The 24,971-nt window shown below is 42.8% G+C and overlaps 1 protein-coding gene across 1 annotated transcript in view; it reads right to left on the reverse strand.

Annotated features, from left to right (window-relative positions):
• MCF2L2 (MCF.2 cell line derived transforming sequence-like 2) overlaps nucleotides 1-24,971 on the reverse strand; it is a 196,884-nt gene that overhangs the window by 108,437 nt on the left and 63,476 nt on the right. The window contains exons 8-12 of the mRNA XM_060149021.1: nucleotides 22,914-23,038; nucleotides 22,202-22,316; nucleotides 21,644-21,763; nucleotides 12,509-12,700; nucleotides 10,002-10,193 (exon numbers count right to left, since the gene is read on the reverse strand). Coding sequence (XP_060005004.1) covers nucleotides 10,002-10,193; nucleotides 12,509-12,700; nucleotides 21,644-21,763; nucleotides 22,202-22,316; nucleotides 22,914-23,038 — 744 coding nt within the window. The remainder of the gene's footprint in view (nucleotides 1-10,001; nucleotides 10,194-12,508; nucleotides 12,701-21,643; nucleotides 21,764-22,201; nucleotides 22,317-22,913; nucleotides 23,039-24,971) is intronic.

Genomic DNA, 24,971 nt, shown 5'->3' on the forward strand with positions numbered 1-24,971 from the left:
GTGATGTTGAGCAGCCTTCCTGGAGGGCAGGGCAGGTGCCTGCCCCCTGGTGGGGGGAACTGGGCCTTGGCCCTCTGATAGTCAAGGCCATGTCTAGAGGATGTCTAGAGGTGGCTGTGGGCTCAGGAAGTCTTTAGGTAGCCTGTCTGCTCCTGGGTGGGGCTGAGTCCCCACCCAGTTTGCTTGGCCAGTCCCAGCACTGGAGCCTACATGCTCTTGAGTAGGGTCAGGTCTTGATGCTAATGAGCTACAGGAAGGGTACCACAATGTTGCCCACCCACAACAGTGTCCAGTGGTAGAAGGAACTCCCAAGCATGGTTGCAGCCAGTATCTATGTGCCCAGGGTGAGCCACAGCTGCCCTCCACCTCTCCAGAGACTCTCCAAGACCAGCAGGTGGGTCTGGCCCAGGCTCCTATCAAATTACTGCTTTTACCCTGGGTCCCAGAGCATGTAGGATTTTGTGTGTGCCCTTTAAGAATGAAGTCTTTACTTCCCCCGGTCCTGTGAAACTCCCTAAATTAAGCCCTGCTGACCTTCAAAGCCAAATGCCCTGGGGGTTCCTCTTCGCAGCGCAGGACCCCTGAGCTAGGGAGCCTGATGTAGGGCTCAGAACTCTCCTTTCTGTGGGAGAAACTCTGCAATATAATTATTCTCCAGCTTGTGGGTCACCCACCTGGGGGTATAGGACTTGATTATATTGTGAGTCTGCCCCTTCTACCCATCTTGTTGTGGTTCCTTCTTTATGTCTTTAGTTGTACAAGATCATTTCTTGTAGGTTCTGGTCTTTTTCATTCAATGGTTGTTCTACAAATAGCTCTGATTTTTGTGTGCTCGTGAGAGGAGGTGAGCTCAGCATCTTTCTAATCTGCCATCTTGGCCAATCTCAAAAATAGCCTTTAACATGTTGAGATATGTTCCCTCTATACCAAATTTGAAGAGAATTTTTATCATGAATGGATGTTGAATTTTGTCAAATGCTTTTTCTGTGTCTATTGAGATGATCATGTGATTTTTATCCTTCCTTTTGTTAATGTGGCTATCACGTTGATTTGCAGATCTGGAACTATCCTTGTATCCCTGGAATTAATCCCACTTGATCATGGTGTATAATCCTTTTTATATATTGTTGAATTCGGTTCACTAATATTTTGTTGAGGAGTTTTGCATCTATATTTATCAGAGATATTGGCCTGTAATTTCCCTTTTTTGTGGTGTCTTTGTCTGGTTTTAATATCAGGGTAATGGTGGCTTCATAGAATGAAATTCTTCAATTTTTTTGGAATAGTTTGAGAAGGATAGGTATTTTCTCTTCTTTATATATTTGGTAGAATTCCCTTGTGAAGCCATCTAGTCCCAGACTTTTGTTTGATGGGAGTGTATTTTTATTACAGATTCAGTTTCACTACTAGTGATTGGTCTGTTCAGATTGTCTATTCCTTTCTGATTCAGTCTTTGAAGATTGTATGCTTCTAGAAATTTATCCATTTCTTCTAGTTGTCCAATTTGTTAGCATATAACTGTTTGTATTATGATTTTTTTTTGTATTTCTGGGATATTGGTTGTTATTTCTCCTCTTTCGTTTCTTATTTTGTGAACTTGGGTCCTCTCTCTTTTTTCTTGATGAGCCTAGATAAAGGCTTTTAAATTTTGTTTATCTTTTCAAAAAACTAGCTCTTGGTTTCATTGATCTTTTTCTATTGCTTTTTGGTCTCTATTTTATTTATTTCTTCTCTGATCTTTATTACTTCCTTCCTTCTGCAGACTTTGGGCTCTGTTCATCTTTATCTAATTCCTTTAGATGCCAGGTTAGGTTGTTTGAGATTTTTCTTGTTTCTTGAGGAAGTCCTGTATCATTATAAACTCTTAGAACTGCTTTTGCTGCGTGCCGTAGATTTTGGAAAGTTGTGTTTTTATTTCCACTTGTCTTGAGGTATTTTCTAATTTCTTCTTTGATTTCTTCATTGACTCATTGGGTTTTTAGTAGCATGCTGTTTAGTCTATACATGTTTGTGGTCTTCCCATTTTCTTCCTGTAATTGATTTCTAGTTTCATATATCTGTGGTCAGAAAAATCGCTTGATATAATTTCTATCCTCTTAAATGTGTTGAGAATTATTTTGTAGCCTGGCATGTGACCTATCCTGGAGAACATTCCGTGTGCACTTGAAAAGAAAGTATATTCTGCTAGTTTTGGATAGAATGTCCTGTGGCTATCTATTAAGTCCAACTGGTCTAATATACCATTTAAGAGTATTGTTTCCTTATTGATTTTTCTGTCTGGATGTGTTGTCCATTGATATGAGAGGGGTGTTAAAGTCACCTACTATTATTGTATTATGGTGGGATTCTCCCTTTATGTCTGTTAATATTTGCTTTATATATTTAGTTTTTCCTATGCTAGGTACATATATGTTAATGAGTGTTATATCCCTTGTATATTCTTGATCCTTTTATCATTATACAATGCCCTTCTTTGTCCTTTGTTATAGACTTTGTTTTAAAGTCCATTTTGTCTGATACTGCTACCTTTGCTTTCTTGTTTCCATTTGTACAAAATATCTTTTTCCATCCTCTCACTTTCAGTCTGTGTGTCTTTAGCTCTGAAGTGAGTCTCTTGTAAGCCACCTATAGAGAGGTCTTATTCTTTTTTTATCTGATCAGCCATTCTATGTCTTTTGATTGGAGCATTTAGTCCATCGACATTTAAAATAATTATTGACATCTTTGTACTTGTTGCCATTTTGTTACTTGTTTTCTGGTTCTTTTTGTAGTTCTTCTCTGTTGTTTCCTTCTTCTTTTAGTTTCTTACATTGTGGTTTCATGATTTTCTTTAGTGGAGTGCTTGTGTTCTTTCCTCTTGGGTTTTTGTGTTTCGATTGTAGGTTTTGATTTGTGGTTACTGTGGGGTTCATTCTATGTTGACCGGTAACTATAATTACTTGTTTTAAACTGGTATACTCATTTAAGTTCAAACACATTCTAAAAGAGCTACATTTTAAAAATTTCCCTTCCCCATGTTCTGTGTTTTTGATGTCATATTTTATATCTTCATGTGTACCCCTTCACTGTTTATTGTAGTTATAGTTGATTTTATAATAATTTTTGTCTTTTAATCTTCATACTAGCTTATTTAAATGGTTCATCCACAGCCTTTACTATATATTTGCCTTTACTATTGGGATTTCTCCTTTCCTATAGATTCTTACTTCTTCTTGTAGCCTTTTCTTTCCATTTCTTTCCATTTACTATTGGGATTTCTCCTTTCCTATAGATTCTTACTTCTTCTTGTAGCCTTTTCTTTCCATTTAGAGAAGACCCTTTAATATTTCTTTTAGCGTCCATTTAGTATCAATGAACTCTTAGTTTTTGCTCATCTGAGAAGTTCTTTATCTCTAAAAGATAATCTTGCTGTGTAGAATATCCTGCATTGTAGGTTTTTCCCTTTCAGCACTTTAAATATATCATGGCCAATCCCTTCTGGCCTGCAAAGTTTCTGCAGAAAAATCAGCTGATAGCCTTATGAGGGTTCCCTTGTATATCATTCTTTGTTTTTTGCTTGCTACCTTTAGAATTCTCTCCTTAATTTTTGCCATTTTAAATATGATGTCTTAATGTGGGTCTCTTTGGGTTCAACTTGTTCAGGATCCTCTTTGCTTCCTGTACCTGGATATGTTTCCTTCCTCAGGTTTGGGACGTCTTCAGCCATAATTTCATCAAATACATTTTCAACCCCTTTCTCTCTTTCTTTTCCTTCTGGGACCCCTATAATGCGAATGCAGGTATGCTTGATGTTGCCAGAGGTCTCTTAATCTATTCTCCTTTTTAAAATTTCTTTTTCTTTCTGCTGCTCTGATTGGGTGATCTCCATTACTCTATCTTCCAGACAATTTATGTGTTCTTCTGTATCACCTAGTCCATTGTTAATTCCATCTAGTGTGTTTTTCATTTCAGTTATTGTATTCTTCAGTTCTGACTGGTTCTTTTTTTATATTTTCTAGTTCCTTCTTTTTTTTAAAAATACATTTATTTATTTTATTTATTTATTTTTGGCTGTGTTGGGTCTTCATTGCTGCGCGCAGGCTTTCTCTAGTTGCAGCAAATGGGGGCCACTCTTCATCGTGGTGAGCAGGCTTCTCATTGCGGTGGCTTCTCTTGTTGCAGGGCATGGGCTCTAGGCATGCGGGTTTCAGTAGTTGTGGCTTGTGGGCTCAGTAGTTGTGGCTTGCAGGCGCTAGAGTGCAGGCTCAGTAGTTGTGATGCATGGGCTTCGTTGCTCCACGGCATGTGGGATCTTCCCGGACCAAGGCTTGAACCCATGTCTCCTGCAGTAGCAGGTGGATTCTTAACCACTGTGCCACCAGAGAAGCTCTCTAGTTCCTTAATATTCCAATGTGTTCATCTATTCTTTTCCCTGGTTCAGTTAGCATTATTATTACTAATGCTTGGAACTATTTATCTGGTAAATTATTTATCTCTGTTTCATCAGTTGTTTTTTCAGGTTTTATTCCTTGTTCTTTCATTTGAAACAAATTTCTCTGTCTTCTTATTCTGCTTAACTTTTTCAGTCTTTATGAAATTAGGTGAAACAGTTATCTATCCTGGTCTTGAAGGGTTGTCCTCTGTGGGAGCATCCCTACACAGTCTGCATGTGCCCAGTAGCTTTGATGAGAGAGCTGGATCTGACATGGGCCCAAGTCACATCTTTCCTCAGGGTGTGCTGGCAGCTAGCATCTTGGTAGGTGGTGGGGCTGGAGAAGGAGGGGCTGAAGCCAGGGCCAGGTGTGAGGCAGGACTTCCCCTCTGCTCAGTGGCCATCACTGCCCTGTTGGGTGTGGGGTCAGATCCCAAATTGCTGGAACAGAGGTCCTGAGGGCTGGGTCCGAGCTGGTTCTAAGTGTGTGCTCTCCCCTTCCCCTTCCAGCATTGATACCTTTGCCCCAGGGGGGAGCAGTGCTGGAACAAGAGGTGCCAGAGTGGGCACCTGGTGCAGGCTGGGGTGTGTGCTGGCATGAATCTGTTCCTGTTTCGTAAATAAGTTCATTTGTCATATTTTAGATTCCACATATAAGTGACATCATATGATATTTGTCTTTCTCTTTCTGACTTACTTCACTTAGTATGATAATATCCAGGTCCACCCATGTTGCTGCAAATGGCATTATTTCATTCTTTCTTTATGGCCGAGTACTATTCCATTGTATATATATACCACATCTTCTTTATCCTTTTATCTGTCGATGGACATTTAGGTTGCTTTCATGTCTTGGCTATTGTAAATAGTGCTGTAATGAACACTGGGGTGCATGTATCTTTCTAAATTAGAGTTTTGTCTGGATATATGCCCAGGAGTGGGACTGCTGGATCGTATGACAACTCTGTTTTTAGTTTTTTGAGGAACCTCCATACTGTTTTCCATAATGCATGCACTAATATACATTCCCACCAACAGTGTAGAAGGGTTCCCTTTTCTCCACATCCTCTCCAGCATTTGTTATTTGTAGACTTTTTAATGATGCCTACTCTGACTGGTGTGAGGTGGTACCTCATTGTAGTTTTGATTTGCATTTCTCTGATAATTAGCAACACTGAGCATCTTCTCATGTGCCATCTGTATGTCTTCTTTGGAGAAACGTCTATTTAGGTCTTCTGCCCATTTTTCAATTGGGTCGTTTGTTTTTTGGTATTGCATTGTATGAGCTGTTTGTATATCTTGGAAATTAAGCCCTTGTCAGTCACATTGTTTGCAAATATTTTCTCCTAGTCTGTAGGTTGTCTTTTCATTTTATTTATGGTTTCCTTTGCTGTACAAAAGCTTGTAAGTTTGATTAGCTCCCATCTGTTTATTTTTGCTTTTATTTCTATTGTCTTGGGAGACTGACCCAAGAAAACATTGCTGCAATTTATGTCAGAGAATGTTTTGCCTATGCTTTCTTCTAGGAGTTTTACGGTGTCATGTCTTATATTTAAGTCTTTAAGCCATTTTGAGCTTATTTTTGTGTATGGTGTGAGGGAGTGTTCTAACTTCATTGACTTACATGCATCAGTCCATCTTTCCCAACACCACTGACTGAAGAGACTGTCTTTTCTCCATTGTATATTCTTGCCTCCTATGTCAAAGATTAATTGACCATAGGTGTGTGGGTTTATTTCTGGGCTCTCTATTCTGTTTCATTGATCCATACATCTGTTTTTGTGCAAATACCATGCTGTTTTGATTACTGTAGCTTTGCAGTATTGTCTGAAGTCTAAAGGGTTATGCCTCCCGCTTTGTTCTTTTTATTCAGGATTGCTTTGGCAATTCTGGGTTTTTTATAGTTCCATATAAATTTTAGGATTATTTGTTGTAGTTCTGTGAAAAAAGTCATGGTAATTTGATAGGGATCATATTAAATCTGTAGATTACTTTGGGTAGTATGGCCATTTAAACAGTATTAATTCTTCCAATCCAACAGCATGGGATATCTTTCCATTTCTTTGACTCATCTTCAATTTCCTTTATTAATGCTTTATAGTTCTCAGCACATAAGTCTTTCCACCTCTTTGGTCAGGTTTATTCCTGAGTGTTTTTTGGGGTTTTTTTTGATGCAATTTTAAAAGGGATTGTTTTTTACTTTCCCTTTTTTAGTGTACAGAATGCAACAGATTTCTGTATGTTAATATTGCATGCTGCTACCTTGCTGAATTCACTTATCAGTTCTAGCAGTTTTTGTGTGGAGTCTTCAGAGTTTTCTATATATATTATCATGTCATCTGCATATAATGACAATTTTATGTCTTCTCTTCCAACTTGGATACCTTTTATTTCTCTTGTCTGACTGCTGTTGGTAGAACTTCCAATACTATGTTGAATAGAAGTGGTGAGAGCAGGCATCCTTGTCTTATTTCAGATTTTAGTGGGAAGGGTTTCAGCTTTTCACCATTGAGTATTATGTTGGCTGTGGGTTTGTCATAGCTTTTATTATGTTGAGATATGTTCCCTCTATACCCACTTTGGTAAGAGGTTTTCTCATGAATGGATGTAGAATTTTATCAAATGCTTTTTCTGCATCTATTGAGATGATCATGTGGCTTTTGTCTTTTCTTTTGTTGATGTGGTGTATCACATTGATCAATTGGCATATGTTGAACCATACTTGTGACCCTGGGATGAATCTAATTCCATTGTGCTGTCTAATCCTTTTTATGTGTTGTTTGATCCCACTGGCTTTTAATCCAGCTAAAGGGACTTGTCCTCCCAGTGTCAGACCTTGGGGCTGGGGCACCCAATATGTGGTTCAAACTGCTCAACTCCTCAGGGAGCATCTCTGAACCTGTGTAACCCCCCTCCTCTCTGTGTCCCCTCCCAGGGCTGTGGTCCCAACCTGATTGATTTTCTTCCCTTTCTACCTGATTCCATGTGGCTCTTTCTTACAGCTTTGGTTGTGTAAGTGTCTTTCTGCCAGTCTCCTTTGTTTCCAGTGAGAATTGCTCCACTTGTAGATGTATTTTTGATGTGTTTGTTGGGGGTGGTAAGCTCTGCATCCTCCTACTCTGCCATCTTGATCTCCCTCTCTAGGATCATTTTGTGTATTTCCTTTCCCAGGCCTAGATACAGACATTTCTCCAAGGAGCCCTGTTCTCTTCTATTGGAGAATGGTATAAGAAACCAAGATCTTGGTGGTGGGTGTGCTCATTGATAGTAGGGGTCTCATTGTTTCTATGCCTGGCATCAACTGCCCAAGGAGATACATGTGTCTATACCAAAGTGTGTACATGCATATAACTAGGATTATTTTTATAGAGAGAGAGTACCAGTTTTGACAACCAAGTCATTACTCTTCAGTGGACAAAACTCTGACACAACAGGATATTTAAATATTATAATCTAGAATTTTACTCCAAACCAAAAGAAGAAAAGATGGGTTTGGGGAATTTTTTTGGTCCATTTTGGATTTTTAAAATAAATATTTCTTCTGGTCTTCTCCTTCCTCCATGTTTCTGCCTATTTCCCAGAGGTGGTTTATTAAGTTTTATTTATTTCCTGGTGGGTGGTGTGGTCAGGAAGTTTGCTGATGTTGGCCAAAATGGCAGCTGTGGACACAAGTTTCCCTGGTTGACCTGATACACTTGTTTGAGGAGCTAATGGACATGGAGCTGGGTGAGACGGTTCTGCTTTAGGAATATGATATGAGGCTACCAATCCTGGGTCTACAATATAGCACACACACCAGATGGGCCTTCTCTCTGTCCTCTCTGCAGGGAAGTAGAAGGGTTCCTATGTCAGGGGAAGGTAGACCTGCCTAACCACCCCCAGTACCACCTCAAGATCACATCTTACCACCAAAACTCACTGCGAAGAGTCAGGGAAAGAACATCACTGAGGCACAATCCCACACCAAGCTGCCCCCACTGTATCTGACCCACTCTGCCACCTGCCACTTGTTCAGCAAACACGAATTGGACGCCAGGCACAGACTAGGCACAGGGACACAGAGCTGGGTGAGGCTCTTGCCTCACTGCAGCTCCCAGTGTAACAGACAAGACAGACATTAAAAATAAATAGCTAGAATATAGTTTGTAATGTATCATTTTGGAGCAAAGTCTCTTAGCCTGGGTCCATGGATGGACTTCAGGGTGTCCCCTAAAATTAATCATAAAAAGTTATATATGCTGGGTATTCCCTGTCTGCTCCCCAACTATATCTTCTCCATACTGTTCTATGTCCCAGGAAGCTGACCTCTACAGACTCCATCAGATGGGCTCACTAGATGCCCATGGGCTTTTAGCTGGATTTGGCTAGTGAGATGTACTACCAGGAAATCTGAGAGGGAGAGAGAAAAGTAGGGGTATATATTTCTCCACCGGTGGCTGCATTCCTCTGCCCAAGGCCACAGATCTTACTGGCTACCTCTCTTACAGTCACAGCTGTAGTGCTTCTTGGGTTCCCCTTTGTCTTTCAGGCTTAGGGGTGGTAACTGCTCCCTGTTTCTTTATAGCCCAGGGTGCTTCACCATCCATATTGGGTTTCCCAAATTCTGCCCATATATTTGTAAACAACGCCTACATCAAACTCCATTCAATCATTTTGAGTGTGCAGAACCCTGAAAATATGTGAATCAGATTTGCAAAAGGGTCCATGACTCAAAAGAGGTAAAAAAGCCCCTTCTGCAGAAGTACATACAAGGTGATGTGGATCTAAGAGGAAGGTGTACTATCTATAACTCTGCTGGCTTCACAGAACAGTGCTCCACTCAAAATGCAAATCTGATCAAGTTATTCCCCTGCTTAAATCCTTCAGTGGCTCTCAGAATAAAGACCAAACTCCTTCATATGGCCAGCGAAGCCACACTTCATCTACACCTCTCTAATCTCACCCCAAAGACTCTTCCCTTGTTTTCTGTACTCTAGGCATTCTGAATTTTGGGTTCTGTACTTGTGCCAGGCTCCCGTCAGCCCTGCAGCCTTGCACACTCTGATCCTTCTGTCTGGAAAGCCTCCCCCATCTTCTCTACTCATTTTCTGGGCCTTGGCTCAAGTGAGTCTTCCCAGGGAACTTCCCTGACCCTCAGTCCAGGTCAAGTTCCTCTGTCACATACCCCATAGAACCCTGAATCCATCCTTCAGAGCACTTGTCTCAGCTTGCAACACATTTTTGTGTTTTGTGTTTGATATTTATTAATGTCATACATAAACTGTATGACATACATACACTGTAAGTTCCATGAAGGATGGAACCACATCTACTTCTGCTCATAATTGTGTCCTCTTCATTCAGCACAGTGCCTAATACATCAGAGATGCTTGTAAGTATTTGCAGAGAAATGAATGAGTGAAAGTGATATTTGAATCAGGCCATGAAGGGTCAGTTTGCCAGGAAGCACAGACCAGGAGTCTAAGAGGCCACCTGAGGGCTCAAGAGCCAGTTAATCTGCTCAGTACATCCTAGATTTTCTTGGGCAACAGGCAAAGTCCCCCCACATCCCTTTCCCAACCACAGGATCAAAATAACTCAGAAACGTTACCTTTACATCAAGAGTGAGCATCAGCTCATACTGGTTGTAAAACTCGTTGGGGCTGGGCAACTGGTACTCCTTCGCTGTGCCCAGGAATGTCTCAATGTCAGTCAAGGCAATGTCAACCCCCTCTCGGGACTGGCACTTGTCTACAGCTTGGGAAGCCAAGAGGTAGATTCCTTCTTCACACCACTGGCTGACCTTTTAGAAAGAAACACAGTGCCCTTTGCAGTTAGCCTGCCCACAACTCAGCCACCACAGTCCTCAGGAGGTCCAACCTCATATGGGGTCTACAAGGATTCTGAGACAACAAGGAATTGTCATGGCACAGCATCAAGTTTAGAGGTCCAACCACTATAAATATAACCATGAGGTGGACAGGCCCAAATCAATTTTACATCTGCATACTTTTCAAGGAAGTCACTTAGTCAAAAACTAAATCATATAAGCATTCTTCTTTTCTCCACTGACAGTAATTGCCACATCTCTAAGAGGAGAGAGTTGAGTATTTCTACGTTTGGTCTAACCATAGAGAAATGCAACCAGTGGCTTTTTGGGTTTACCTTCTAGGCCAATTTCTTGCATCCTAATTGGTTACAAGAGCACAGAGTAAATAATGAGGCTTTAGACCTGACTCCTACATGCCTTCCTGGGAGAGGGAATGTCTCTTTTAACAAGAACACCACTGTCCTCTGTCCACATTTGCATTTATTAGCGTTTGTCTTTCCAAGGGAAGCATCTAAGAATGCAAAGCTTTTAGCTCAGAACAGCAGTACTTAAACTTTCCAGAATGCTGGAATGAAAGCAGATAAGTAATGAATTCTAACAATTCAATTTTTAAAAAACTTAGAAAAAGACAAGGGCCATTGTGCTGTCTGAATATTTGTATGGAAAAAAGCTGCCCTTGCAAGTACATCTGCATTTCCATTTACCCTGTGACCTGAAAAGCTATGTAAAATAACTGTACAGAGAAAAAAGACCAAAAGGGAGCTCTCTAAAGTAGTTATCTGTAAGTGGGAAAATTACAGGCAAATTAAATTTGTCTTTACTTTCCCTAAATTACCTACACTGAATGTGTACTACTATTAGAATAACAAAAAAATCATAAAGCTATTTAAAAATGGATGATTCCCACTGTGTGGGGATGAGGAGGGGAGTGGAATGTAATTAGTGTCCATAAGTAACTTTTTTCCTCCTCCTTCCTATATTTTTGGACTTTCAAAATAATAGAAAATTATGCTTTGATATATACCGTGAAAACTTTCTCTTTAAACATCATGCCTGTATCTGCAGAAAACACTAAGCTGGGGGCTCCTGCAGAGTCACAGCAGCTACTCACTCTCCGAGACACACACACGCAGTCCACAGACTGGCGTTAGGCTATTATCTCTGGCAGGCCCTTCTGAGCCACTTGCTTCTGGAACAGCTACATTTCCTTGACACTAAAATCCCTTTGGCAGTGGGATGATGTAAACAGCCTGGGCGGGTGCCCCCAGCTATCAGAGAGAAACAATTGTGGAAATGGAGCATGCTGACTCACAGCGGTGAGCTCTCTGATGCCTGGGAACAGCTGACAGAGCAGGCTCCAGCAGTCACAGCCCCTGCTGACTGGCACTTGCCTCAGAGATCACTGCTGAAGGGCAGCGGGGGCCGTGCCCCCTCCCCGGGAGCACTCTGCATACAGTGTTGCTGTCTAGTCTAAGGAGCCTGGGGTTTGGAATTTGTCAGTCCTCACTTCAAACCTGTGATCCCCTATTTACGCCATGTGTGGTCTTGGGCAATCTTTTACCCCAGGGTTTTTCAGTGTTGTTCATGTACTACCTGCACCAAATCACCTGGGCACTTGAGGAAAATACTGATTCCTGGGCATCATCCCACACTTACTAAATCAGAGTCTCCCGAGTGGTACATCAGGAAATCTGCAATTACAGCAAGCTCACCTCATGTACTAAATGTTGTGACCCACTGACTTAACTATGCTGAATACCAATTTCTGTCTCTGTTAAATGAGGCCATTAATATCCTCCTCATAGCTTGTCTTGAGGATTAAATAGATGACATAATTATGCTCCTGGTAGGTGCTCAGTAAATGGTAGGAGTGTATAATGGTTGTTATTACTTAGCCTTCTTCAAAAGGATTCACAATCTGATGCCTTTACATGAGGAGAAGCACTCTGCAACTATAGTGCTTGGTTCTCTTTACACCTGATGGGGAATCATGAAAGGCCCCACAGGGCCAGGCCAAAACACACTCCTTAAGTCTGGGTCCACACAGAGGACACGGACTTTATAGTTTATTCGAATGGGATGTGGTGGATGGCTGGGGCATTTTTGACCTTCAATACCTCTATGACTTAGAATCTGCACAGTTTTTAATGCCTCTTGAGCGCTGTTTTCACATGAAGGACTTTATCCTCTCATCTCAGGAATCGTGAGGGGCAGGGAGGGCAAGTATGATTAAGAATGTTTCACAGAACATTTTGCAGACATCATGTTCGCAGCTTTGTTTTGCTCACCTTGTCCAACTGTCTATGCAACTCCAAGGACTTTTCTAAAATGTCATGTTTTTTCTTGTTTTCATTGATGAAGTCATCACAGAGGTGCCTGAGCTCTGCACACTGGGGTCTGATGGAGTCCCCTGCATAGTGGTGGCTTTGGATGAGCTGGTCCCCAATTACTGCAAGCAGCTGGGCCTTTTCCAAGGACTCCTGAAAAGTGAACATCCACAGCCAAGCATCAGAAGCCGAGTCATGGTGAGGCTGGTATCTGCCCGGCACTGTGTGCTCCAAACTTGGACGGAGGCTACGGAGGGGCTGATCAGGTTTTAGGCTCAGAGACTGGGGCTGGGGAACCTGGGAAAGCACTGGGGTGGTTCAAGGTCCCCAGGAGGTCCAGCCTAGTCCAGGGTCATCTGCACTCTGAAGAAGAGCAAGTCATTCATTCAAATATTTGTTGAGTTCTGGGTTAAGCACTGAGGATATAGTGTTAACAAGCCAGGAATTTTCAGTTCAATGGAGAACTCAGATACTAAACAAATTATACAAATAATTAACTTATTACAACTGTGATAAATTCTAGGGCAGAAGAGCATGAAGTATTATACTGCACAGAATTGGAGATTGAATTATCTTGTCAACTGAATGGAAAAGGAAAAGGGACAAACATGTGGCCCTGAGGAGAGTGGGGAGTAAAGCTGAGGTTGAGAAAATAGTAAAGATCTGGTTTGGGCAACCCTATGGGGGGGATCATGAGACTTAAGAATTATGTTTGTCTAAACCATTTCCTGCAGCCCACAAGGTCCCTGTCTGCTCTGATATCATCTGCTTAGCAACTGTATCTCCTCCCTCTTTCTGCACAGCTTGTTTCGTTCTAACCATAGGTACCAAGTTTTTCCTGTTTTTAGTTCATTCATCATGTATCATTGAGGACCTGCCATGTACCAAGCACTGTCCAGGTGCTGGGGGTTTGGTGGTAAACAAAGCAAGCAAAATTCCCTGCCCTCACGAAGCTTACATTTTAGTAGGAGACACAGGCAATAAACAAATATGTAGATAATATAATATCTTAGACAGTGGTGAGAGCTATGGAGAAAAATCAAACAGGGAGAGGAGGGCGGGGAGCACTGGTGGAGGAGCTGCTATTTTAAATAGGGTAGTGAGAGAAGGGCTCACTGAGAAGGTGCTGGCCACACTGTGCAGAACACAGCAGCCTGAAACTGCTGTCCTTAGAAAGGCCTGCTTGCAAGGTTGGTCCTCGGCTGGCATCTGGGAAGGTCAGGAGGGTTCCTGTCATCCTTAATCAGAATGGCTCACGGTATCTAAACTGTTTGTGCAAACAATATGTTTTATGCTGAAGATTTGCTTTCTTCTGGGATTCTGGAATTCTGGTATACGCCAGTCAGAGGCCACCAACATGACTAGCCCCCAACAAAAACTCTGGGCACTAAGCCCCTAATGAGCTTCCCCGACAGACAACATTTTACAATGCCGGTGCAAGCCATTGTTGGCGGCACTAAGTGCATCCTGTGGGACTCCAATGGGAAAGGACCCTTGGAAGCCTGCACCTGGTTTCCTCCAGACTTTGCCCCATGCACCTCTTCCCTCTGCTGATTTTCCTTGGTATCCTTTCACTGTAATAAACCATAACCATAAGCATAATTATATGCTGAGTCCTATGAGCTCTCCTAGCAAATCTTCAAATCTGGGTGTGGTCTTGGGGACCCTTGACACAGGAGCCAAGATGTGAAGTGAGGGACAACCATGCAGCACTCGGCTGAGAGAGATGGGGGCATGGTTGACATGTTCAGGTAGCAGGAGGAAGCTACTGTGGCTGCAGCAGAGGAAGCAAGGAGGAAAGGAGGAGACATGATCAGAGAGGAAAGAGGGGGATCTGACCAGGGAGGGCCTTGCTGCCATTGCGGGCACTTTGTCTCTTATTCTTTGTGACATGGGATGCACTGGATGGTTTCGAAGACAGGACCTCATTCATATTTTTGAAAGGATCGATTCAGCTGTGGTGTCAAGAATGGTAGAGAAGAGGGAAAGCAAGGAGACCAGTTAGGGGGCTACCGCAGTAATCCAGGTAAGAGGTGTGGTTTTAACAAGGCCGACAACCAAACCAGCTCCTATCTCAGCACCCTTCCCTGGGATGCTCCTCCCAGGTCTAAGCTCTTAGTTCACCCCCTCCCAGGCCCTCTCCCTCACTTTGTTCTCATTTTATAACAGCACTTACTTCTACCTGAAAGTATTTTCTTTCTCTACTTTAAGGTATGATTCCTCCCTCTTCCACCCATGTCCACCAATACGTAAGTTCCATGAGATCACTTAGTAGGCATCCCATAGATATGTGGTCAATAAGATAAAAGAATAAATGAACCAATGAACTAGGGGATGCAGTGATCTGCTTGGCTGGAACTGTGTGAACAACACTGACCTGAGTCAAGACAGATGACTGCCACGTCCCCAAAGGCCTCCAGGACAGAAGGCCCACACACACCCTTGCTGACCAGGCTGAGCATCCAGGGTGCCACATTTGCTCTGGTTTAGCTTTTCATAGTAACACTAGGAAACATGGCGACTCCAGGTGATGACAACCTGCCCCTCTCTTAATTTACAGCGGTGTATGATTTCAACAATTTCAAAACCCCTGCCCCCTACCCAGTCAATCATTCGCCAAGCCCCACAGAGCACACCTCCTTCTTAATCCGTTTTGAACTCAGCCCTTCCCTACCACCTCCTTGTCACTGTGTGCTCAGACCTTGGTGCTTTCTGACTGGGACAGCTGGTCTCCTTGATTTCCTTCAGGCTCTCCTTCAAATCACGCTCCACACTACTGACAAAATGGCAATTCCATCACGTCTATTCCTGTCTATATCACTCCCGAGCCTCAAATCCTTTCCTGGCTCCCCACTGTCTTCAGGAAGAAGTTCAAACTCCTGACCAATGCACAGAAGGCCTTTCACTCTCTGGCTCATACCTGTGGCTCCTCCTCCTTCAGTCTCACCCCATCCTCTGCTGTAACTGGACTAATGACTCCCTTGTAGTCCCCCAAATATTCAGGCAGCTTCAGGCCTCCATGCCTTCTCTCCTTGCTCTCTCTGCCTAGAAAACCCCATCCTTCCCTCATCACCCCTCCCCCTACCTCTTCCCCTACCTTTCCCCTACTCCCCCCCGACCATGTACACACACTACTCTGTAACTAACTCCAAATCACCCTTCAGAGTTCATCTTCTTCAGGAAACTTCCTCTGACTCCACCTTTTTATTTTGATGCCCCTCCTCTGTGCTCCCATAACACCCTAGGCCTTTCTTTTTTTTTTTTTTTTTTTCTTTTTTTTTTTGTAGTATGCGGGCCTCTCACTGCTGTGGCCTCTCCCACTGCAGAACACAGGCTCTGGACGCGCAGGCTCGACGGCCATGGCCCACGGGCCCAGCCGCTCCGCAGCACGTGGGATCCTCCCAGACCGGGGCTCGAACCCGCGTCCCCTGCATCGGCAGGCGGACTCTCAACCACTGCGCCACCAGGGAAGCCCGCTAGGCCTTTCTTGATCAGAGCATGAACTTGACTGTGTTGTGGTCAGTTATCTATTGCCCACACTATGCCACAGACCCTTGTGGGCATGCACCAGCTCTTATTCAACTTAAATAGTACACAGCATGTATTAGGTACTTAAGAACAAATGATAGTTGTGCAAAACAAAAAAAGGAGTCATGATATGGGAATAAAGAGACATGAATCAAGCAGTGGCTATTTAAAAGAACTCAGGGATAAATACTCAGTGCACTTATTCTAAACAGCAAAGGCCCAGATGCAGTTGGTCACCATCACTCAAAGGAGGTTAGAATTCTAATTCCTTGGGCAGTGATTTTTGACTTTTTTGCTCACTGCTGTGTCCTCAGAACTCAGAGCAGTATGTGGTATGGTAGGAGATCAATAAATATTTGCAGAATGAGTATAAGAATGAATGAGACACTCTTACTAGAACTACTCAGTCACTGAAGGTTGAACCTAGGAAATATTCTGCAGCCCAGAATTTACCCCACCACCTCTGCTATTAACAAAAACATCTAACATTCACTGAGAGCTTACTATATGCCAGGTACTGTTTAAAATGCTTACATCAATGATTCCTTTTACTCTTCACAACAAACCTTTAATGTATGTGCTGTCTTACAAAAGAGGAGTGGAGACACAATGGCCCAAGGTGACCCGGGTAGGAAAGAGAAGAGCCAGGCTTCAAACTCAAGCAGCCTGGCTCCAGAATCTGGCTGTGGCCAACACACACAGAGAAAAATGGCTGTGCTTGTCCTGCCTGAGCTTGGAGATCTCATTTGGTTGATTGATCCTGTCTGACTTTAGTCAAATACAGAAACATGAAAACTTGGCCAGTATATCTCTGTTGACTCTTGTTTTTTTTAAGTCCAGCTGCCTAATTTATTAAGAATAGCACACGTTTTCTGGGCCTAGGGAACTTCACCACAGGATGCTCCCCAGGTTACCTGTGGCAGTCACAGCTGCGTCCCTGTGGCACGCAGCATCTCAACCTTCAGAACTGTTCTTAAAACACTTGAGATGTTGGAGGAAAGGTGTCCATAACAGGTCCAAATGGATTTTGGGAAGGGATCCGTAAATACAATACAGAATTCACCACTGGATGGCTGGAAAATTACTCTACTGAAATGAATGGATAATAATAATAGCTTCTAAGCTCTGACCACCTACTACATTCCAAGCACTCTCTAAGTCCTTACTATACATCATCTATTCATTTCGTCTTCCCAGGGACTCTTGTGAGGTAGGAATTATTACCCACTTTACAGATGAGAGGGTATGTTCAGAAAGGCTAAGAAACTTGACTAGGGTCACACAGTTGGTAGCTGTTAGAGCCGAGATTTGAATCCAGTTCCTTCTGACTCCAAAGCCTGTGTCTTGCCACCTTCCAGCCTACATGGCTTCCCCACATGTGCTAGAATAATGGCTGCACATTATTATTAATGAAGTCATTATTATTCATGACTATCAAATCCTTCAGTTGCCTGCCAAGAACTTTACTGTAAAACCTCCAAATTGCATTTTATTTTTCAGTCTATATAGCTTCTGCTCAAGATAATCAGGCAACAAAACCTCCAAAGTAAAAAGAAATAATGAGAAAGAAACGGCTGAAATCAGGTACTCTGATCATAAGCCTGCCTGGCATCTTTCAGATGCTGAAAATTTCAGAAGGCTGGTCAAGTTGCAACATGTAATTCAGAAACCTTTATTGTAATAACAGCTTATTTTTCCCCCAGGACTCTATTGCTATAGCAGATGAAGCTGGACATGTTTATTCTGGAAGAAAATGGTGAAGAAGGGGCGATACTGCTATATCAGGGAACCCAGGACAGACCCACAAATAACGGCATAGGAATGGAATGCATGTGGAAGAGGGTCAGGTGAAACAAGAAAGGCAGAAAGTTAATGGTTGTTGAAATTGAGCTGTAGACACATGGGAGTTCCTTGTACTCGTCTATCTCCTTTTTTGTGTGCTTGAAAATTTCCATTAAAGAAAAAAGTCATGGGCTTCCCTGGTGGCGCAGTGGTTGGGAGTCCGCCTGCTGAGGCAGGGGACATGGGTTCGTGCCCCGGTCCGGGAAGATCCCACATGCGGCGGAGCGGCTGGGCCCGTGAGCCATGGCCGCTGAGCCTGCGCGTCCGGAGCCTGTGCTCCGCAATGGGAGAGGCCACAGCAGTGAGAGGCCTGCGTACCGCAAAAAAAAAAAAAAAGAAGTCATGCCCCTCCAGCTAGATTACATCCCTAGGAGGTTAATGATTTGGGTTCCATGCCTTCTTGGACACAGTAGTGTAACTGCTGGCCTCTGGCCTTGGAGGGAGATGTCAAGGCTGAGAAACGATTGGGACTCCCTGTTTTGTCCTGGTCTGCTCCTTGTTGGCCCATCAGCAAAGGTCCCAGCATACCTCACAGCCAAAACCCTATAGCAAATTCTGCTTTTAAAGAAGTACGAGGGGTACTGGAACCATTGTTTCTTAGAATTAGAGATGAGCACTCAAAAGACGATTAATCCTAGGGGTAAGATGGGAATAAAGACACAGACCTACTAGAGCGTGGACTTGAGGATATGGGGAGGGGGAAGGGTAAGCTGGGACAAAGTGAGAGAGAGGCATGGACATATATACACTACCAAACGTAAAATAGATAGCTAGTGGGAAGCAGCCGCATAGCACAGGGAGATCAGCTCGGTGGTTTGTGACCACCTAGAGGGGTGGGATAGGAAGGGTGGGAGGGAGGGAGATGCAAGAGGGAAGAGATATGGGAACATATGTATATGTATAACTGATTCACTTTGTTATAAAGCAGAAACTAATACACCATTGTAAAGCAATTATACTCCAATAAAGATGTTAAAAAAAAAAAGAACCACTGGTCTAAAAGGAGAGACAACACTTAGTATCTCTTTTTTTTTTAACATCTTTATTGGAGTATAAAAAAACAAAAAGACGATTAAACCCTCAAACCAGAAGAGGGTAAAAGAACAGGCTCCACTCTGGTTAGTGAGTTGGCTCAGAGGCTACCATGAGGATGATGCCACTGCACAGAGTAAGGGGGTTGGCAACAATCCAGAAATCAGTGTGTGGCTCTGCTGAAAGGGAAGCTGACCCCTGGGTGCTGAGCAAAGGACAAACCTCAAGCAGGTTTTGGTGGCTTCTACCCAAACATTACCTTTTTCCTCTAACACTTTACAGGACAAATGGAAAGATTTGTCAAGCCAAGCCCATATCACTTGAAGAAACAATGCCGCTTACAAATCTGAGTGAAGACATGTTTAAAAAGTCCCAGTTATGATAAGATAGCTTTATTTGGTTCACCCAAAGGCAGAGGGATAGGTCTACTGCATCCTTTAGCAAATAAGTAAAAAACAGGGTAAGCAAGGCACAGGATGGGTAAAACCAATCTTTCTGGGCTCCGGGTTGTAGGTTAGCCCAACTGTTCAGGAATGTTGCCCGTGAAAGATGCCCCATGACCATAGGTTTTGCGCCTACCTCTGGTCAGTGATTTTTGAAGTATATACCAAAGATCACAAGTCCAAGGAGGTGGGCAGAAGAGAGGATGTGAATGCAGTCATGCAGATCCACCCCCAGTATTTAAAACCCGACCTAGAGCACCATCCAATGGCTTCCAGTTCCACTGAGAATAAAATCCAGTCCTCATCACCATTGCTCCCACCTGTGTTCTCCTGTCTCATTATGTTCCAGCCACATTCCTTGGGCCCCCAGCCTCGTTCCCACCTCAAGACCTTTGTACTTGCAGCTCCTCTGCCTTGACTGCTATCCGCTAAATCTTTGCATGGCTATACAGATCTCAGATCAAAGGTCTGAGAGGCCTTTCCTGACTACTAAAGTAGCAACCCCCCCAGTCACTTTCTATCATGTCCTGTTACTTTCTTCATCCCACTTGTCACTCTCTGATATGATTATTTATTTGATTACTTTTCACTTGTCTGTCTCTCCCCAGTAGAATGTAACCCTCATGAAAGCAGGGTCTTGACTGTCTGGTTTGCCACTATAGCCACAGAATCTAAGACAAGGAATACCTGGTGATGAATGAGTATCTTCCTGGTAGGTCAGTAGCTACCTTGGTGATATACCTTCCTGGTAGGTCAGTAGCTACCTTGGTGAGATATATGTATACGACACCATATTTTTTAAACCAAAAATAAAGGTACTGGGCTTGATGAGGCATTTTCCCTAAAATATGAATGTATGTAAATGAAAATACACAGCGTCTACATTTAATAAGGAGTTCACTTGAAAAAAACTAAAATTGCATAGAACTGGGACTATCTTGGAGCCTCTGAGACATATAATTATCAGATACATGAAGTTCAATTTTTTTCATTGTTTAATAAACATTTCTCATGCCTTGAGCACTAAAGCATTTAGTTGTCAACGATCATCAATAAGAAGAGTGCTCACCAGGTAAGAATGGGATTGCTGAGTGAGAGTCTGGGTGCACAGGTGGGTCTATGGGTTCATGCATGTGCAAAAGCACGTCCAGCTCAGAATTCACAACTGACAGCTCTTAAAGCCAGAGTGGCCTTGGTTTACGTTTGTTACTATTCTCTGGGGAAGTATGTCTCTAACAATAACGTGAGTGTCAAAAGCCTAACTTTAATGTGTGTGTCAAATGCCTGGGGATCTTATTAAAATGCAGATTCTGATTCTGAGGTGGGGCCTGAGATTTACCCATATTTCTAATAAGTTCTCACTCAGGTGACAGCTTCTGGCCAGAGGATCCACACATTGAGAAGCAAATTTCTAGTACTACAAAATTACCATCTACCATAATCTAGAGGAAAGACACCTCTAGCTTAGATCAGAAAGGAAGTGGTAACCATAGAAGACTTAGTTCCCAAGAGACAAAAATATAGAGAACCCAATTAAAGCAAAGCAGAAAGGAACTTCCCTGGAAAGGTGACTGGGCTTTCTTAAATTCATAATAAGCCAAATTTGTAAGGACGTAAGATAGACTCACTCCTAAGTGCTGATTTGTGTTCAGATCTGGGAAACTGTTTAACTCTGGTATGAGAATCTGAAACATATATTCCTTTCAAGTTCCTTTACAAGTTTGATATTTCCAACTCTTTGAGCATGAGAAAGCTTTGCCAACTCTCTGTAGCAACAGAACTAATGTGGACCAATTTCCCCCTTTTCCCCATCTTGCCTATTATAAAACTAGTTATTTTTCTCTGGTTTGCCCTTTAATAAAAGTTTCCCCTCCTTACCACCAACTCCTGCCCCAACCTCTGGCCCAGTGGGTAACATACCCAGTGTGACCTTCCTTCCTGTTTTCCCCCCACTAGTCTGTCACCTCATGAATGGGCAGGGCCACCTGGAACTCTCACTCCACCGAAGCCTCCAGCCTCAACTGGGCGCTCTGGCAGCCTTAATAGAACTCTCACTGCCCTCATCATTCCTCATAGTTGTTAATGTGCATATCTCCCTGGAGACCTGGGGTGAGCGTCAGGTCACTGAAAAGGCAGGATTTGGGCATTCCTGTGTGTTTTGGCAACCTTCTAGCAATAATGACTGGCCATTATCTGTCACCATCCACAGTGACCCTCTTCCTGGTCCACAAAAATGGCAAAAAAAACAAACCTGGCCTTTTCCTTCCAGTTTTTTGTATTCCTTAAGAAGTTGCTCCACACGCATCGCACTGTCTCCGATGTCTGTAAACTCCGCTTGCTCTGCCAACACGTTGTCCAGGGCAAGCTTAACCTACAAGACACATTAGAAAAGCCCAGACATAAGCCAATGGACACCCATGTGGAGGTATAGGTTTGTTATACTCTAGACAACTTGAAAATCCAAAAAGGATTCAGGACATATGTGTATCTATATAGATTGTTTTTTTTCTACAGCTCATCAGCTTTCAGATTAAGCTGAGGGTGCTGAGACACATGTGGATGGAATATTAAAGCTTCACTGAATCAAAAAGGAAGGTAAACCATCACTGAAATACCATGTATGCCAACAGGAAAATGGGATTCTAGTACATTGCTAACCCACTGAAAAGGTGAGAAGAGGAATCAAAGATATAAGGAGGGGACTGGATTGGGGAGGGGAGGGAAGCCCGATGCCCAGAGTTCAAGGGCGAAGAGAGAACCAGAAGTCACTGAAACATAATGGAAGTTTTATTAAACAAGAAAATAATACCTCACAAAAATTGTGTTCAAAGTGCCGCAGTTGTAGGCATTGATTAAGCTTCAGGTGATGCGCAGACCAGAACTGACTAAAGGCTTTTTCTGTTTCATTCAACTGAACTAATAACCTGTCAAGAAAGAACAAGAAAGGACATGCAGTCAGCATTCATTTCCACAGGCTCATGGAGATAACACCCGTGTTTTTAGTCAGTGTTACTAATTGTGATAATCTCCTTATTATGAAGTCTGTGTCGCCTATGACTTTCTCCTAGTTCAGCTTGTTTCCACATTTCCCATTTTTTCATCAGGACACCCTCAGGACTAGGCAGAAACTTCACTTCAGATGCAGCTGCTACGCTTTAAAATGTACCCCGGGTAACCTTACCTTTCTCTCTATTTCTTTCCACCTAAGAAGACAGGTGTGCAAAGCACAGCACCCAACCAAACTGTTATTTGGCAATGAAGCTCAGTAAATACTACCATCTTCCTTGATATCCTGGGATGAAAGCAGACCATAGGAAGAGGGAATGGCATTCTCATAAAAAGATCTCTGTAGATGGATGCCAGAAGGATACCATGGTTTTTCCTTCGTTGTCTCAAATATTCTTCTTTCGTGACCCCATCAAGACCCATAAGCAGCTGTTCCAATCTGTTCTTGGTTGTTTCAGATCATCTGGTTCTATGTATTCTCTCCTGAAAAAGCAGATTCCACCCCTCTCACTCACCTTTCCATGGTAGCTACATTCTCAGCTTCATTGAGACTGAGTTTGCTGGTGGGACTTTTGGTTGCTTGTCCTTGAATACATGACAGCAATGTGGTCCCTTGCTTTCCAAGTAATTTTAGCTCATCCTAGAGAAAGGAAAATACAGTCTCTCTTAGGAGGAATTAAAAGCAAATTCTAGGTAGATTTGAGGTGAGGAAAATGGTAGCTCGGTATATTTTTATTATATAGCAAATTAAATGCTAAAGAAGTCAAGCTATAGCTTTTTAAATTGATTAGCTTATTCCTAAATAGGTAATACATGCACAATACAAAATTCAAAATATACAAAAGGGTACATATTGAAAACATCAAGTCTGTGTCCACAGCCCATTCACTTTCCCATTCCAAAAGCAACAACTGTTAAGTTTTTGTGTGTATCTCAAGTTGTTGTAAATTAAAAACAATTAGTTAATAAAATCTGGTTTTAATCCAAGATAGTGACCAGAAACAAGAAAATGACAGATATCAAAAGTTAAGTGCTGGAAAACGCCATGCAATAATAATGTAATCATTGCTAGTTGACCATAAAAAAAAACTTCATCTGGTCTCATCAATAAACACCTGCCAGTCCTGCCCCCAGAGTGTGGCCTTGTTCAGTTATCAAAGTTCAGCAGAGATGGGTAGCAATTTCAGTTTGACAGGGAAAGATTCATATTTCCAAGGCAAGTCTATTCTCCTCTTTTTACATAGGGATTTAGGGCACTGCAACTGGGGAAAATGTCAGCCTCTCTCTTTCCAAATCCAGTGGCTCTAGTCCTCTACTCACATAATACAGGTGGTCTCTCAATGCCCTGAGCATTAAGCATAAGGGTAGCCAAAAGGGGTGGAGCCTCGCCTAGAATTTTGCTGCTGAGAGTTTTGGGTTTTGTTCCTGGGTCACTCAGGATGCTCATTTGGTATGCCCTGAAGGTAAGAATAGTTACAAAACAATCTCCCCGATGCACATGAACACTAAATCTCTTGCTCCAGGCCCAGCCATCTCCAGCCTCACTGATGCAGAACTCATTCCCTGTGGGAGGAGTTTTATACTCTCCGCTCCAGTCACACAGAAATCCAGGCCCTCTCAACCTTACGCCTTTGTTCCTTGTCTCCCATCCCACTCCAGTATTCACCCCTTTGAAGGCTTCCATTACCTATACCCAGCCTCAAAATTGTCCCAAGATCTGGCTGATGATAGATTTGACTCCTCTGATCAAAATTCTTTGGACAGCCCCTGTGGCTCTGTCCTCTCCAGGTAATGCCCCAAGTCAGCCACTTGACTGGTATTCCTGCCTGGTAACTGGACATATCCCTTCTTCTCCACTCTCAGGTATCAGCCCTCATTTCTTATCTCATCAGTGCTCATTAAATATTTGTAGGTTGGATGAATTAAAAATGGTCTAAAGGAAATTACATTGCAGATGGATAAAGATAAATAAGATATGGTGGGGGAGAAAAAAGCACTCATTAGTAAGTGCTCTTAGCTTTTCCCTCCTCCTTCTCCCCATGAAAAAGGGTCTTGGCTTTTCTACTCAGTTTCTTAACTGCTTCTAAGCTTCCGGCATTCCAGCAGTATTGTGGCATTAGCCATTATCTTATTTATATATATTTATACACACACTCACACACATACAGGATGTGCGATACAGAATCGGGAGGAAAGATGGAGGGACCAAACAAGAAGAAGCATATTGCTAGGGCAAGAAGGAGACATTGGAAGGGGAAACTTGTAAGAGGGATACAGCCAAAAAGCTGCAGAATGTGAGGAAAGTATATGAGAGTGAAAAGATGAATCTTAGTAAGTGATGTCATACACTGTGTATTTCCTTTACATGGTTAAAAATACAAGGAAAGGGACTTCCCTGGTGGTCCAGTGGTTAAGACTCCATGCTCCCAATGCAGGGGGCACAGGTTCGATCCCTGGCTGGGGAACTAAGATACTGCATGCTGCACAGCATGGCCAAAAATAAATCTTAAAAAATACATGGAAAAATTGTAACCTGGTTACACTTTGGGACCAGACCACATGGTCAGCTTCAG

The sequence above is a fragment of the Lagenorhynchus albirostris genome, chromosome 5 (assembly GCF_949774975.1).
Source record: "Lagenorhynchus albirostris chromosome 5, mLagAlb1.1, whole genome shotgun sequence".
NCBI classification, from domain to species: domain Eukaryota; kingdom Metazoa; phylum Chordata; class Mammalia; order Artiodactyla; family Delphinidae; genus Lagenorhynchus; species Lagenorhynchus albirostris.